Genomic DNA, 17594 nt, shown 5'->3' with positions numbered 1-17594 from the left:
CCTTATAAGATCTGTTGATATCAAGCCCTAAATTTTCCATGACAGATCTAGGCATCAAGTTATGTGATGCTTCTAAATCTAATAGAGCATTATGGAGGACCATATTATGAATGTTGAAACTGATGTAAAAAGGAGGAATGTCTTCATTTAATTTAGTTACATGAGGACCAAACACAAATTGAGGAGAATCATCCTGAATATTTAAGGACTCTTGAGCATTAATACCTGATGATTGACCTTCCTCTTATCCCTTAATCATTTTAACAATTTGTTCCTTGTATTTCATATTCTTCAATAATTCAGAAAATGGGATTGGGATTTTAATCTTGCCAAACTAATTTTCCAAGCTAAAAGGTAGTTAAATCTTCTCAAGCTCTTTCCCATCTTTCTTAATCTCTTTAACTTTCTGCGGTACCCCTTTCTTTGGATCTACCTATGACTGCTTTGTTGATGACTTTACTAGGGGATATTTGGCCATGACATTCATGCCCCTGAGATTGTATTGTTTTTTAAAATCAACGACTACATTATTATATCCCTGCTTATATATTTATGAATCTACCATCAATTGGGTGTTGTCTTTCTCCTCTGAAGACTCGGTAAACCTATCATGCTCTTCCTTAGTCAAAAACACTTGGGCTTGCTCATCATCCAGGCAACTAATTTGCTAATCTTCTTCCTCGGTTGGCTCTTCATAAACAAAATTCTTAGGAAAAGGAGGTCTCGCTTGCTGCTGATCTTCGGGATTTATCTGGCGTCCTTGAGGTCTCTAAAAAATCAGATTTTTGATTTAAGGTTGAGGATCTGGCCCGAGAGGAGTCAACTTGTCGACTACTTTCTCCATTGTTTTCAACATTACATAAAACTTTGCATCTAAGGAAGATGATGGTTCATATTTAGCCCGTTTTCTTTCAACTTTTAGTTTCATCTTTTTTGCCATCAAGTTAGTTTCCACCTGTATAGCAGCACTCTACATATCAGCTAAAGTAGGTGGTTATCTTTCTCTCAACTAGAAAGAAAATTCAGCATCAAATGCATCAAGATAATGAATCAAGGCTAGACCTAAAGGTGGCTTAATGTGAGTTGGAGTAGCATTATAAACTTTATTCAATCTAGCAAAAAAATCATGCATTGTTTCACCCAGATTCCTCTTCAAATTATCATATTCAGCCAAGATCTGTAAATGGTTTTTCTTGTCTTCCCATTTTCTAAGAAAAAGATGCTTAAACTCTTGGAAATTGGAAATACCTCCTGTTAGAAGACCTTTAAACCACTTTTTCACCTCCACAAAAAACTTTGTGCAAACAACCTCATTTTGACATCTTCATGGTCTACATCCTCCAAATCTATGAAGTCATTAAATTTGTCCAAATGTTGTTGATCTATAATGGGTCCTTTCCCATCAAAATGAATTATATACATTGACCATAGTTTTAAGGAATATCATGTAGTGAAGTTGGGAGTACAATAGGGGCATATCTGATGGACATGGTTGCTCGAGATGAGGTTGAAGAAACTACAACACTAGATATTTGAAATGTAGATGAGGAAGGAGCCGAAACTATTGTAGTAACAACCGATGAAGTAGGGATATGGGATACCATGGAAGTTGATGGAGCAGAAAAAAATGGAATGGAGAATGGGAAAGTGACAACCTTGGATACAACCAATTGGAGCTTGTGAACCAAACACTCCAATTTCTCAAACCTGAGCCAAATGTCTTTATCTTGTTGTGACAGACTCAATTCTTGAGAAGAAAGGCTTGGAATATAGGTCTTAATTCTTGCCTCATCAAAAACTACTTTTGACAAATCAGACTCTGATTTGGACCTAAATAAAGTCTGCTCAAACTTAATATCAAACTGAATGTCTTCAATGGACTTAACCTCTTTAGGTAAAGACAAATATCTTTCTAGATGAACCATACCTAGCTCTTTTGTAGATTTCTTCTTCTTAAAAATATTTTCTGGACTTGAGAGAAGTTCTGGTGGATTTGGATCCGGGTGTCTCCTTGTATAAACTCATTTATGAGCCAAATATTCCTAGTGGAGTCACCTTTAAAATAGTGGATTCGTCGGGTGAAGCAAAACTTGATTTTTTTCTAATTATTTTTCACCATCAATGATCAGCTCTATATCTCTATCGTTCTTTCCCAGGGAAGATTTAACCTTCGTTCCCTGGCAACAAAACTAAGATTCTATCACTCATAATTTTTCCTTAGCTGTGGAAGGAAACTCACTGAGGAACATAGAGGTAACCTCAAATCACTTTGGGATTGGTGGTTGGCCTTTCCAATTGAGAGAGCGATCTCTCACCAATTCGGTTACCCTAGCTTACAATGGCAACAGATCTACAATATACTCAGTGGCCAAACTTATTGTAAAAGAGTGTTAGGTTTGGTTGGGAAGAGGGAAGTATTACCATTGGGCATGGATTCAGCTCATGAAATGAATGTTTGCAACACTATAGATACTATGATCAGATATGACAGAGGCAAGACAAGTATTGGCTTCGTTGTTCAAATCATGAAAATCATGATGTAATAGAAGAATAACATATTGATCTCGAAAAACAGAGCACGACAGTTCTTTATGTAACCTTTAGATGAAAAATGCTTAAAGCATTTGAATATTATGAGACTAAGCATTCAAACATGAATTCTAGTTCATTACAACTATATTAAAATACTGAAGATATGAACTTATGAGGAGAAAAAAGGAGAAAAATCATGTAGAAGGAGGACATACAAGAAACCAGTAACACGTGAATCTCTGAAAACATTTCAAACTTCTGCAAAGAACAAACTATATTCATCTTGAAGGGTTTAAAATATGCACAAGGTTTTTTCCCAAAAAGTTCCAAAATTGTTGTCTTTCTTTTTCATACATTATATAGCAAAATGCACAAAACTTTAAGATCCATAACATCTGGGAAAGAAACCATAAAATATCACAATATTTTTATGATTAAATTTACAAAGAAAAGTCTATCCCTATTGAGAAAATTATGTGTATTCCATCCCTAAATCTAGACATGAAATGAAAAGATCTGTGAAAACTAATCTCAAGATTGATGTTACTTTCTTTGGAAAAAAGTGTGGAGTAAATCACTAAAAAAATACATCTGGAAATTGCTTGTTGGATTGTAGGCACTTATCCCTTCATTTCCCAATATGCACTGAATCTACAAAATTGTTTCAGCCCCTCAATCAAACTTTTTCCACCTTTGAAGGCTAGAGCGACAAAAAACTCACTCGTATGACTAAGTTGGCCTCTTGCTAAGGCATCCTCAAAACCACCAAATTTTTCCCTTGACTTGAGCATCATCCAGATATGAGGGTTGGAAAAACTGCAAGCTTCCCCTGTTTTCAAAATTATTGCCTTGTCTGCAAAGACATCTTCATGTTTGTTCAGTTATCCATGGCTTTTACTACTTCAGCAAGCATAGTCAACTTGTCCTACCTTGCAATTTCTCTGGTAATCCTTCTACTCTGCGTTTGTGGGGTTCTACCACTTTCTAGAGTTTGGGGCATAGACTTTGTTTTAGGCTTTTTCCTTTCGGCTCTAACGGGCCCTGCGCCCTCCTCATCATGGATAACAACCAATTCCTTTCATTTAGGATTCAGCCTAGCTTTAAACTTTAACCTCAACTTATTTTTGGGCTTGGTCTATGGCCTTCTTTAGTACTCTATGTTACAGAGAAAATTCTCTTATGCCGACAAAAGGGAACTTCCTAGGTCTAGTGGCCTGACGTAGAAACAACGAGAACAAAAAGTTCAATGTCTTCCATAAAGAAATTAGTTTATGGGAAAGAGATATACTTGAAATTTGTACCGAGCCTTCTCCTTCTCCTTACTTATAAGTTACAAATATATCTCCAACCCTTGTAAATAGAACCTACGAGATAACTAAAACAAGTAAGAGAACTACGATATTAAAATAACTTAAACCAATATTTGTATTCAATGAGTCAAATAGACATTGAAATACACATGCATTGAATTGAACATGAGTATAGGAAAACAAAGTGCTTTTTGTATTACTAAACAAAGGCTCTTACGAACATAAATAGATGCTTTACTTTTTAGATGTCTCATCAATTGTCTTTGTCCTTCCTTGCCACAAAGAAAACCTTTCAGCCTCAACCCTAATGCAAAGTGGATGAATCCTTAAGCTCAATGTAGCAGCATGAGGACACAATTGATCCCCAAAATCCAACCCAGACCTTATGGGAGGTCGTAAAATTATAGGGTAAGTATGGTATTTTAGGAATTCTTATCCAATTACCAATCTAGGCCTGAGATCCACAAATGAAGGAGGATAAGCTCGAGGGATAATAGATAAGTCTTCTATGATAGTAATTTGATATCTTTATCCATGGTAAATGGTTAAAACTACCATAGAAGCTTTTGGAAGGAGAATATTTGGAAATATTTTTTATTTTTCCCAAATTTATAGAACCACCGCACTTGCAAAGAAGGCAACCTACGCTGGCTAGCGCAATCACTTAGTTGTGCAACATGTGACCATCACAGTCTACAATAAGGAAGAGTGCTCTGGGGCCAAAAATTAGTTTTTGGGCTGATTTTTCCAGAAAACTTTGACTCTATAGAGAGTGAAGGCTTAGGGATTTGCTAAGAGATAATGGCAAGGTGTTAGGGATGTTGATTGATCTGGTTCCCAGGCCATTTGATTGGATGTGACAAAATGACCTATGACACTTTGTTCTCTGGCTAGATTCTGCATGGCCCTTACTCTCAACTTATTTAGTTTCTTGGACCTCTTAATGGCATTTTTTAGATCTCCTTTTATAAACCCCGGGGTTTGTTTCTTTGTTAGGGTTTACTGCAGATTCTCCAACAGCCTATTGGCTAGTCTCGGCTTGTGTAGTTAGGGATTTATTCTTCTTCTGTCTTCTAGTAAAAGGGTTTCATAATTCTCTTCTCCTTGGTTGTTGGGCTTGCTTCCTTCGCTCATGGATATATAGTATACGAAACAAACCATGGTGATAAACATCATGTGGGTGAAAAACTATTTTCTTCCTAACGCCCGTGACAATTTTAATTAGACTTTGATGCAAGTAAAAGGGCAGGTTCATTTGTTAAAATCGGCCAAGTGCACGAGAAAACTCATATGATACTGGAAAATCTTGGAGAACCTATCATCACTTGTCAAAAACATTTGAATCATCCTCATAACCTGAACCCACTCCGAATTCAAAATAATGTAGTGAACACTAATGCTCCAGCACAGTTCATGGAAATCATCTTTTAGAAAGTAATTGAGGTTTACTCACTGCACCATATTCTTCTTAAACCACCTTTCTCCATTAGCTGGTAGTTTGGTTTCTTCAGCAACGTTGTCTTCCATCACCTAAAACTGCAACCCCTAAACCGTAGCCCTAATGCCATCAAATGTATCAATAAAATATGAGGTTAGTTTGAGTTCATACCTGTTGAATAAGTGGAAAAATCTCTCCCAACTCGCTTCTTTGGACATTGACGATAGCTCAACACCATAAATCTCGAAAAGTGCTACCCCATCCGACTCATATCGCTTGAGGTTCCCACTATTTCCCATCTCTTCAGTTAACAACACGTCCTGAGAATCAACCGACTGAAATCTTATCTGCTATTGTTTCAAACTAAATTTTATGTGTTCCACCGTCTTAAGATGAGTTTCCACCCATCAAGATTTTGTTGGAATAAGACACCCCCCTTTTCGACATCTAACCATTCACTTTATACATCCACTTTTTCATGAACCTTTAGTATCCATCTTATCCAAAGTTTTAATGTTTAACTTATTAAACATCACTTTATTTACAACTTTAACAATAATGTTTTTCCAAGGTTCCAAAACTAAAAATCGCATAAAAACTTCGGTTTCATCGTTTTCTAGCATTCCTATGGGCACTATAAAATGATTTTCCAACACTCCTGTAGGCGCTGGAAAATGATTTTCCAATGTTTTTTCGAAGGAGGATTGCAAAGCTTTGGAAAATAAAGTTGTGATTGGGTTAACATTACCAATTGAATGGATGATTGACTAACATGAAATGTAGGGTATGACCTAACCCTTGCAACTTTACAATCGGTAACCCAAACACCTTAAGACCTTCAAAGAAAATTATGATTCAACAAGTGAAACTAACCTTATACTTTGGAGGGAATTGCTTGATACAAAGCATAATCACAGAGTGTAAAAAATATCACTTTACCCAACCTCAATGAAACTCCAAGTGAACTATCCCTTCAATGGTAGTATTCCCAAAGGATTCTTGAATCTCTTGATGTGGGAAATGCACAATGTTCATGAATTTCTCCATTACCTTTGGAAATACATAAATGAATGCTAACGGTTGGCTTGGCAATGGCACAGACAATGCAAGATATGATATATTTTCCAACATCCTACCATATTTTTGGCCAGTAAAGATATTTCTAAATTACTGTCATTGTCTTCTCAACACAAAATTTTCTTGCGACCCTGCTACAATGTGCCTCCAAAATCAGCTTGGCACGCTTTCTTGAAGGAAAACAAAGATGTCCCAAATAGCACAACAGTCCATCGTGAAGGTAGAAATCTAGAATTGGATTTCTATTCATCAGCATCTTGTAGGTGGTAGCGAACTTTGAGTCACTTTCATATAGTTATGGCCATCCATAGGTCGCTTTCTCACAAGAGTTGAAAACTGTACTCAATGCCACAATCGGGGGTTGACTGAGGTATTTTACAACATGATTGGTGCTTCCCTTCTTGTACTTTATGCTCAAATGAAATTGTTGCAGGTATGTGGACCATTTTTTATGACCTAAATTGAAGAGGTCGATGACCTGTGTGGATGATCATCTCCTTCCCTAGAATATAATGCTTCCATTGTTGGTAGGCCTACACGATAGAGTAAATGTCCTTATCATAGGTGGAGTACCTACAAATAGTACTAGAGATTGTCTAAATGTGATGGACCACCAGCTGCCTTTACTGAGTGAGGACTGCACCAATAGCATAATCTGAGGCATTTGTCTCAATCTCAAATGGTTGTTGTAGGTATCGCAAGGTGAGGACTAGTGCAGAACAAAGGAGGTGCTTCAATTCTACGAATGCCTATTGTTGTGCCTCAGACCAAAAATCCTTCATTTTTGTTCCGCCCTTGGTAACTTGACTTAAGGGCCAAGTAATATGACAGAACACCAACATGAATCTCAGATAGAAATCGAATGATTTGGATCTTAGTCGGAGGCACATGCATGCCTTGCTCATCAATTATGTAGCCCAAATATTGGACCTGGTCCATGCCAAAGGACCACTTCTCCAGGTTGGTACATATATTGTGCTACTATAGGGTTTGAAGGACTCGTCGAATATGTTGCAAGTGCTCTACCCAAAACTTTCTAAAGACAAGAATGTCATCCAAAAGTTGGTGAAAGGACAATAAATGTCATCCATTAGCCTCATAAAAGTTGCAACGGCATTTCTCAACCCGTAGGGCATGAAAACCACTCAAAAAAGCTCTCTTTGGATTTGAAGGTGGTCTTGCATAAATATGTGGGATCTAATGGAACTTGGTGATATTCATACTTCAAATTAATCTTGCTAAAGTACTTGGCCCCCTTGATTTGCTCAATAAGGTCATCAATCCATGAGATCGAGTACATGTTCCTGACAGTGATTTTATTCAGTGCGCGACAATCAATGCAGACTCCCCAGGTCCCATCCTTCTTCTATACGAGCACTATTGGGCTCCCACAAGGTGAGGAGCTTGGTCAGATGTGCCCTTTTGTAGTAGCTCCTAGATTTGCTGCTTGATATCCTCATTTTCCAAAAGAGAGCTGAGATATATTATCCCATTGGGTAGAGGAGCTTCGGGAGTCAGATCGATCGAGTGCTTGACCTGACAGTGCAAGGGTACTCCTGTGGGTGAGAAGAAGATATCCCTATATTACTCCATGACCTTATCAGTTTGCTTCTACTGCATCAAGGGACCCTTTCCTCGAGCGATGGATCTGGCCACAATCTCACCCTTACCTTGAGAATGAATAAAAAAGAAAACAAATTTCCCAATTTAGGATGTTATCACATTGTTTCGTCTAAATTTTTTTAAAAGCGCTAACAATGGGAGTGTCAACAAAAATTTGTAATAAACAAGGTTAAAGCGCTGACAACGATAGTGTCAGTGTTATTTGCAGTTTTGAAAATTTAAAATTGCGCTGAAAACCAAAGTAGCAACGTGGATTTATGAAGACAGTCAATTAAACTCCGACAGCTGGAAAATCAGTGCCAAATGAAAAATTCAAACTTTTTCATGACCAAATAAATACGTCAATGGAATAAGGTTTTTAATCCCGAGAATTTCCAGATGGTGGAACTACTTATATTACCATGAGTTAAATTTTGTGCAAAGTTAATAATTTGTATTGTTTTATCCATGGAATTAAATAATTGTTATCCCACATTCTTGTAATCAAATCCCAGTCCTGTCTTAGTTTCTTGTGTTTTTGGACAGTGGAAGTTATGACACAAGTATAGCAGTCAAAGGGAAAAGGTGTCAAAGCATATTTGTTTTTACTTGACAAAAACTCTGTTTTTTACACTGTTTTTCCTATAAAAAGCAATAAATTCGGGAGTTGTTTCCGAATATATAGAAACAAATTTTCCATATTTGAAGGAGGTTTTTTTCCAAAACGGACCCATTTAAAAAAACCTCTCTCAATTTTATAACAGGTGTTACATTTTGAAATATTCGAAGAAATATTTGAAGGTTGTTTTTTAGGATTTTGCAATCCTGTTTTAGTAACCGTTTTCAAAATCAGATCCCGAACAAATTAGAACAATTTTTTTAGAACCAAAAGAGGTTTATGTCTATAATAGACCTATTTAAAAAAACCTCTCTTGGATTTCCAACATATATCACCATTTTGGAGTTTCGAAGGGATCACTGGACCTTATTTTTCAGGAATTCATGAGGAAAAAACTCATGGACAGTTGTTCACTTCGATGCCACCTCATCAAATTGGACTTATTGGCCCTTATCTCCAGCCATGACTCCAGCAACAACAAGATATTTAGGTGCAGATAGGATTAGGAATCTTCCTATATGCATGTATTTGAGAGATACACTTTATCTCTTTTATTTTTAGCAGATTGTAATTAATGATAAGCCAGAAAATTGTTTTAGCTATTGTACTCTATATATAAACAGTTTATGAAGAAGGAAAAAGGGTTGGAACTTATTTGAAAGTGGACATTTTATGTATTGTGTGATCAGATTATAATAAAATAGTCTATGTGAGCATTTTTTGCAGAAATTCCTCTGTCATAATTCCATGCCTGTCTCTTGGTGTAATATTTTCTTCAATGTCTGAATGTTAAGTGGTTGAAATTGGAATTCATATTGTTGTGCTCCATTTTTTTATGTTTCAGATATTTAATACTTGTTTTTCACATATATATCACACTTATTTCCTCCATTATCCTCCAAATTTCCTGAAATTTTTCAAAAGAATTGTTACTATCTCACTTTTGTGATGTTTGCTCACTGAACCTATGATTATATAAAGATGATTGGGTCAGACTCCATGCCTAATGGTGAAATTTTCCTACAGTCCAAATAGCCTCAGTTTTTCTTAAATAAATATGGCCATAGGAAATATTGCAAACTTTCTACCACTGTGACCTTGGGTAGCTGAGTTTACGGAGAGATCCCTCTCCGGGTTGAAGGGTCAGCTTTCAAACTCAAAGCGGTTTGAGGTTACCTCATTTATTTCCTTCCACGGCCAGGGAAATTTCTGAGTGATAACATAGGAGACAATCTTACTACTTTACGTAACAAAGATCAAAGAGATGGTGGTAGGTTGGGCTACCTTCAGTATCCTGCATAGTTTCCTTCCCAAAGTAATAATAACAATGTGAGGACTGGACTCATACATAGAATGACACTTCCACAAATATTGTTGGCATAATAAAACATCACAAAGTTATATAATAGAAACATCACATAGTACCTCGTCCATGAAGGGCTTGATGTTGTAGGGAAGGAAACATTGTTGGATGACACAGAGATCTCGCCCTTGGTGGAGCCACTCAATGGAATATGGTTGTGGGTATGGTGTGTTCGGCAAGCCCAACTGCTTAACAACCACTGCTGATATGAGGTTCTTTTCGCTCTCATTGTCGACAATGAACTGCAGTGGAGAACCCTTCACCCACATTTGTGAGTGGAAGATATGCTCCCCCTCCTCTGCATCTTCGGGCTCAGTCTTATGAACCTTGGTAGTGGTAATGATCGCACTAGGTTTTGCATCAATAATTCGCTTTCCTTATCGTTCCCCTTTCCTAGTTCTAGCTCAGAATTAGAACATCAATTGGAATCTGAAGCTTTTAGCTCAGCCACCAATGATTTCTTGGCACGACACTCATTTGTATTGTGGTTGGCGCTCTTGTGGAACTCACACCACTTTCTTGTGTCCTTCTCCATCTTCATGGTGCCATATTTTCTTATGGGTTCAATGGGTTCTCTTAGGTCGATCCACCTTGGCTCTATCCATTGTTTTATGGTTTGGGAGTGATCTTTCCCAGCTTTAGATTCACAGTTCGAAAGTCGTGCTTCTTTTGTTTAAACTTTTATCCAATATTGGCAACATATCGATGTGTTTGACCAAGCGAGGAGATTTCCAGGAACTCCATTTCTTCCTGAATGTATTTGTGCAAACAACTGTGATATTTGAGCACTAGATGTCGATCACAGTCTTTGATACTCTGTTTTTTGCATAGAGTATGAAAAATATTTTTGATCTCATGCACAGCTTGGTCTCTTTGTTGTCATAGTGTGTTCCATTGTATATACTTGTCTTCATAGCTCCCCACGGGGTAATATTATTTCTTGACAGTGTCTTGGAAAGAGTTCCAAGAGGGTGTGATTGTAAACAGAGAGGGTTCCTCGACGCTTTTCTCACATTAAGTTTCCCACCATTCCTTGACATGGGGGGTGCCCTTAAGCAGTTAAAAAGTAATATTTTTCCTATCAAAGAAACTATGGATTGAAAAATATCTTTCTAGCAAACTTAACCATTTATCTACAAGATCTCCATCTATCTGACCTTCGAATATGCGAATCTTGAAGTTAACTTGTACCTTGAATGGGGTAGCGCCTCTAAAGTGACTATTGGATGAAGATGTGTCGCATGTTGACATTCGCCGAAGGATCTGGGCAAAGTTGTCCATCATCTCATTCCTTTATCACTTGAGGGCTTCTTCAAGCAACAATTTGATAGGATTTCTCGCTCCCTCGTCTTTCTTTTCTTTCGCCATGGGAGTTCGTCGGTGTTGGCGAGGATGGTTTTGTAGGGGCTCAACCAGTTCAAGTCCTAACTCCTTATACCCCGACCTCATTGCAGAATTGCATGTAAAAATAGAGAAAGAGCAAACCGCTTTGATACCACTGATCCATATTTATGAAAGAGAAAAATGAAATACATATTTAAGTAGAACATAGAGATATAGTGAAAGAACAAAACTTGAAATAATTAATAACAAGTACTAAAAAAATTTACATGCAGAATGAAACAAAGTAACTTGAGCGATCGTAGCTTATCTATAAGAAGAGATGTGATGGCTACATGCCTTCTTAACTATATTACAATGAGGTTCGAAGGCCTTGTTAGGGTCCTATAATTTTTATAGGGTCACTTGATTATAGCTGATGATTATTATATTTGAAATGTTGTAAATAATATTTCATCCTCCAAATTATTTCCAAGAAGGGGTAAAAAAGATAAAATGTGGTTAATTTTACATGAAATCCTAATATTTGAGTTCATTATGTCTCTATCCAAAGTTCGGAGACATTATGTATTATAACCAAATATTTTCGCTCATGTCATAAGGGTTGAAAACGACAAAAGGATTTTGTTGCTTCTGTTTAAGTCTCGTGCACCATCCATCCGCCTGATCGTCACTCCGTCAGATCAATGGTCAACAGGGCTTTTCATCCCCCCTTGCCATCCTACCTTTATTGGCGGGGGGGGTCTGAAAAGTTGTTCTCCTCCCCGTCAAACCCACTCTACGCGTCATCACCTCGCCATTTTAGACCCCCCTTTCACAACCCACTTACCGCTTTGACCTCCCTCCGAAAACCGCCAACCTCCTCACCTTTTCCCGCCATAATCCACGCTCCCGGCTATGTTATCCTCCACTTCCACTCAACTGCCATTTCCCTACCTCCACGTCATTTCTCCACATCACCCTTATGGACCCCATTTCATTTCCTTTTGATTTGCAAATTGCTGAGAATTATGTTTTCGAGTACAAGACTGAAACTGAATAGTGGGAATCAGAGTTTAACCTTGAGAATACAACTGATGAAATATTCCATGTTCAATCGGTCAATGAAGCCCTACAAGGTAAACTAATTAATCATGCCTTTACTGATCCTATAGCAAACTACATGGAGGTTCTTTATAGCTCAAGTGTTCAATCATGTTTTCATGACCAGATCCAACAACAGTTGCCATTGCACTTTATAGCTTCGATTTTATGGACAAAAAGTCAAGTTTTCCTTTTGATTGTGTTAACAAACAGTCAAGCAGCCCACTTGTTTCAGCAGCTACTTGACTGGCTTCATTGGAATTTTTGTATTATTTGATTTAGCATAATTTTCAGCAGTGTAGAGTAGGTAGTAGTGTGCAAATAAGCTCAACACTCTGAAAATCTTTTTCAAGCATTATTGTCAATTTTAGTTTCAGATAGCAGTACAACTTTTAGTTCAGTGTGTATTTCAGATTTCAGTTTGCAGAATGGGTTTGATTTCAGTTTGAGAGTTTTTCAGTAGCAGAGATTTTATGGCAGAACAGGTTGCAGGTTTTGGGATCAGGCTACTAGTCTACGGCGTTCTTGGCACCTCACAAGGAGAGTGCCATCCCCAGCTGGAGCCATTGTTAGGGTCCTATAATTTTTATAGGGTCACTTGATTATAGCTGATGATTATTATATTTGAAATGTTGTAAATAATATTTCATCCTCCAAATTATTTCCAAGAAGGGGTAAAAAATATAAAATGTGGTTAATTTTACATGAAATCCTAATATTTGAGTTCATTATGTCTCTATCCAAAGTTCGGAGACATTACATATTATAACCAAAGCTTTTTGCTCATGTCATAAGGGTCGAAAATGACAAAAGGATTTTGTTGCTTGTGTTTAAGTCTCGTGCACCATCCAATCGCCTGATCGTCACTCCGTCAGATCAATGGTCAAGAGGGCTTTTCGGCCCCCCCTTGCCATCCTACCTTTATTGGCATCGGGGTCCGAAAAGTTGTTCTCCTCCCCGAAGCACCCACTCTACGTGTCATCACCTCGCCATTTCGAACCCTCCCCCCCCCCCCCCCCTTCACAACCCACTTACTACTTTGACCCCCCTCCGAAAACCGCCAACCTCCTCACCTTTTCCCGCCATAATCCACGCTACCGACTACATTACCCTCCACTTCCACTCAACTTCCATTTCCATACCTCCACGTCATTTCTCCACATCACCCTTACGGACCCCACTTCCTTTCCACCAACCATGTGCCTCCACATCATCCCCCACCTCCATGTCACCTCCCGCCTCCACATCATATATTTGTTTCATGGCCAAGTAAAACTATGTTTTCCCCTATACAGCACAATACTTTCAAGCATGGTTTACAGACAACTAAGAATGTATTTTCAAATACTAAAAGAGGTTTTTGTTGCTAACATCCTCTTGTACAAAAACTCTCTCAGTTTTCTAACAGCTGTTATGGTTTGGGAGATTCGAATGAATCTTTGCAGGTATATTTTCCCAAATTTTCTTGTTTTTAGTCAGTGTTTTCAAATGTAGTTTACGAGCAAGTGGAAATGAGTTTTCAAAACTTGAAAGAGGTTTTTGTTTACAACATCATCATTTACAAAATCCTCTCTCAATTTTCTAACAACTATTATGGTTTGGGATATACAAAGGTATTACAGGATCCTATTTTTCAGAATTTTGGGAGGAAAAAACTCAAAGACAGTTAGTGACTTGGAGGCCACCTCATCAAAAAAGAGTTGCTATCAAATTTGAATTGCTCTTCTTTGTCACCAGAAATCCACAAAGATAGTGCCAAGTAGATTCATTAGTTTTGAATGTCCTATATTTTAGTTCTGTTTGTGTAATACAGTTTGAAATATTTGTAAACAAATCTTGATATTTTTTCAAGATATTTTAGTTTAGAATTTGTATAAATACTTCATAGTTTGAAGCAATAAATGTTGATTGTTGAATATAATTTTCCTCTGCGAATTGTAATTTTCTAGTTGCTGGAAGCATCAATAATACAAGGACATTATTCACAGGATTCATGTGGTGTAGGAATTGGTGATGTTTTTTTCTCTATTCATGTGTTTAATCATTGTTTCCTTTCTCTGTCATTTCTGAAAAGCTTAATTACATAACAGAAACTATGACGAATAAGATATTTTATACAGAACACCCTATTCTTGTTGTTAGTGATTTATATGTTTTCTGTTGAAGGCAAATTAAGGAATCCTTCATTTCTCCTTAGTTTCTACTGAATCTTACATTTCTTCTGTCTCATAATCCATTTAAAATTTTGAAAGATCCAACTAGTGCAACCTTGCATGCCTTATGAAAATCCTTCAAAGTTTGATGTAGATCCAGTTAATCTTTAGACTCCATAGCCCAATGGCATTATAGCAATTTAATCAACCAAACAATCCAATCAAAAACAATCAGTACAGTAATAACTAGTCTAAAATTTACATCAAACATAGCTAAATTTTACAGAGAGATCCCTCTCTGAACCTGGCAGGGCTAGATCCCAGCTTCCAAAGTGGTTTTGATGTTGTCTTATGTGTTTACTCCCTCAACCTCAAAAATACAGAACGATAACAGGCATTTTTATCACAAAGCATAAGTGTGAAACCCTTACCTTAGGAGATTAAGTGTTAACAGTTTTAGGCCCCGTTAGGGTAAGATGAACCACCACCTTCCTGGGCTTGTATCTTTGGCATACGATCTTCGTATGGCTATCATAATACCTCGTTTCAAAGCTCTCCATGAGGATGTGAAAAAAGAATGTGAAAAATAAACTCTAACACTTTTCTAGTCTCTTCGTTTTCCTATAAAACGTCTTTTGGGACCTCGAAACAACTCTGGAAGTTTAGGACCCAAAATATAGTAAAAAATAGAAAGTTGTGCTAGAGCTAACGAAACCGAAAGGAAATAGTATTAGGGGTCCAAGTGGAACAAGTTGGTGGCCAGCAATATCCACCTGGATCAGTGCTCCCCCCTTAGGAAGCAATGGTCCCCATTGCGTTGGGTGGCTCCATGAGATGGGGAAACTTCTGTTGTTGAACTTGATCCCTAGTGAGCCACTTGCCTTGGTGTAGGAGCTAATCGGCTTTGACAACCCAATACAGTTGGATATTTTATTGGTGAGTGTGCTTAATCTGTGTGTCCATGATCCAGTGATTCATGGCATGTTTAATGTAATCTCAGTTGAGCTATGTTGGTGTCAACTGCTCGTCAATGTTTGATGTGTCCAACAATGGTAGAAAGTGTTGTATCTTATTTTATCCTTAGAATTGTTTTAAAAATTCCTTTGATTCCAAAGGAATAGAAAAATGAAACAATAAAAAATAAAAATAAAAAATGAGATAAAAAGTATTTTTTATGTTTGAGAATAAGCGTGCAAATTTAAATGCTACTCATTGATTATTTTTTATTCAAAAATTAAAATAATTTTTTAAATAAAATATTGTAAATAAAATTTTGATTTGATTGTCGGTGAAGACATAACCTTTATGCAGCTCCCAACAAACACGATGGCACGCACTCAAATCAATGGCAGCAGATGAATTGTGGGACCCCTGCACTACCGACAGTTAATGGAGGGCGGGAGTGGGGTGTCCGAAAAGCGGTTTCTCTAATCCCCCCTTTGCATATGTGTCAAACTCTAGTGGATTGCAGGATCCCCCTCACTTAAAACCACATACCGCCACTAACGCCGCCCGCCCCCCCCCCCCCCCCCCCCCCCCCGCAAACCGCTTTCCTCCTCCACCATTATTCCCACTATTTCTAGCCTCTGCCAACTTTCTGCCATTTCTAATTGTAACCATCTCTCATGCCAAATTAACCAAACAACTGTTGTTGCATCCATCACTCCCATCAAAGTTCAAATCATTTAATCTTTCACACCATTATTTTTTAACCCAGCATCATTATGAGCATCATAATAAAGCCATTATCCCCCCTAAACCAAAATCTTTCACCTTCCACCTGCAACCAGATCATTCAGAATGATATTTGAGCAAATTCCAGCGACCATCAGCTATCAATAACTATCGCTCTCGGGTAAAATTCTCAATCGTTGTTGGCCCTCAGTTTCGGTCTATTTTTGCTTAAGAAAAATTACTTAATCCTTATATTTTCCATCCATTTTCCATCACATCCATCTCATTTTGATGTATTTTATGCATATTCAGGTGTTTAATTTTAATTTTGCAATTTATAGAAGTTTTTATGAAAATTGAGTTTCAAGTGCAATTTTGGACTGAATCAGAAATTCCCGTAATAGCTATGTGGATGAAATGTTTGCAGGACACTTGGGCTCGAGTTTGATGCATGGATGGACAGCTTGGGAACTAGGACTAAGCTAACTCCACTTGGTTCGGCCAGAACAAGCTTTATTAGGCCTGGTCAAGGCTGGTCAAACATGACTAGTCACCAGAAAATCCTTAGGAAATGGGGCAGTTTTGAGATTTTATGGGATTGACCATATTTCTTGGGATGAATTGGATGAGTTCGACTTAGATAGGTGGATATGAGTAGATATGAGTGTTAGAGATAATATAGATCAGTTTGTTTCATTAAACCTCTATTTAAAGCCAAGACTTAGATGGCTTTTGTAATGGAATTTATATGTAACTTTTGTATAATTTGAGTTGGAAGCTAATTTGAAGAACCTGTTTCATTTCAATTTGTTGTTCATGCTTGGTTGATTTACTAAAGTTGTTGTACCTGAGATTTCTTCAAGTGTGCAAGGCAAGGGTGGAGGGCCCCCACACCAAGCTAAGTGCACTTCTTGGTTCAATTTTCATAGTTTTTATATACTAGTTTTTGTTTCAAATGTATTTAGATGTGTGATGATTTCTAAATGAATATTGGTTTAATTCTAATCTACATATGAAGGGACACAAAGGAATTTAAGTTAAATTCTCCTTCTATTTGATCTTGAACTAAAACTGAATTTCATTCTCCATTTCTCATTTGAAGTTATTTCTGCATTTCTGTTTTGAAGCAATGGTGATTGTGATATATTAGGATTGTGAAGAAGGACAATCTGGACCTCCTTAGTTAGGAGCCTCTTCTTTTACATCTTCTGCATCATAAGCCATTGTTAATTAATGCTCTTAGATTTATCTTCATGAAAGTAGTATTGTAGGGAAGGACAACCTGGTTCTCCTAAGTTAGGAACCTCTTCCCTCATATATTACATAAATGAAGTAGAAATTGTTAAAATAGGTTTATATTTATAATATGTACTTCCTTAATTCTTCAAATTTTATCTTCTAA

At 37.3% G+C, this 17594-nt stretch overlaps 1 protein-coding gene across 3 annotated transcripts in view; it reads left to right on the top strand.

Annotated features, from left to right (window-relative positions):
* Nucleotides 1–16693, top strand: part of LOC149185503 (PTB domain engulfment adapter) — a 268676-nt gene extending 251983 nt beyond the window's left edge. For 2 of the 3 annotated variants that reach the window (XM_089410702.1, XM_089410704.1), the window contains exon 5: nucleotides 13988–14133. In XM_089410702.1, the coding sequence (XP_089266828.1) occupies nucleotides 13988–14118 (131 nt within the window). In that variant the 3' untranslated portion in view covers nucleotides 14119–14133. Of the gene's footprint in view, nucleotides 1–13987; nucleotides 14134–16619 lie in introns of those variants that run through there. The other variant, XM_089410705.1, reaches the window with a different exon arrangement.
* The last annotated feature ends 901 nt before the right edge of the window (nucleotides 16694–17594 follow it).

Source organism: Pinus tabuliformis, chromosome 3_1 (genome assembly GCF_031772625.1).
Source record: "Pinus tabuliformis cultivar Carrire ecotype Pingquan chromosome 3_1, CPIR1, whole genome shotgun sequence".
Taxonomy (NCBI): Eukaryota; Viridiplantae; Streptophyta; class Pinopsida; order Pinales; family Pinaceae; genus Pinus; species Pinus tabuliformis.
Note: the sequence above shows the minus strand (reverse complement) of the source record. Positions and strands in the feature narration are given on the sequence as shown.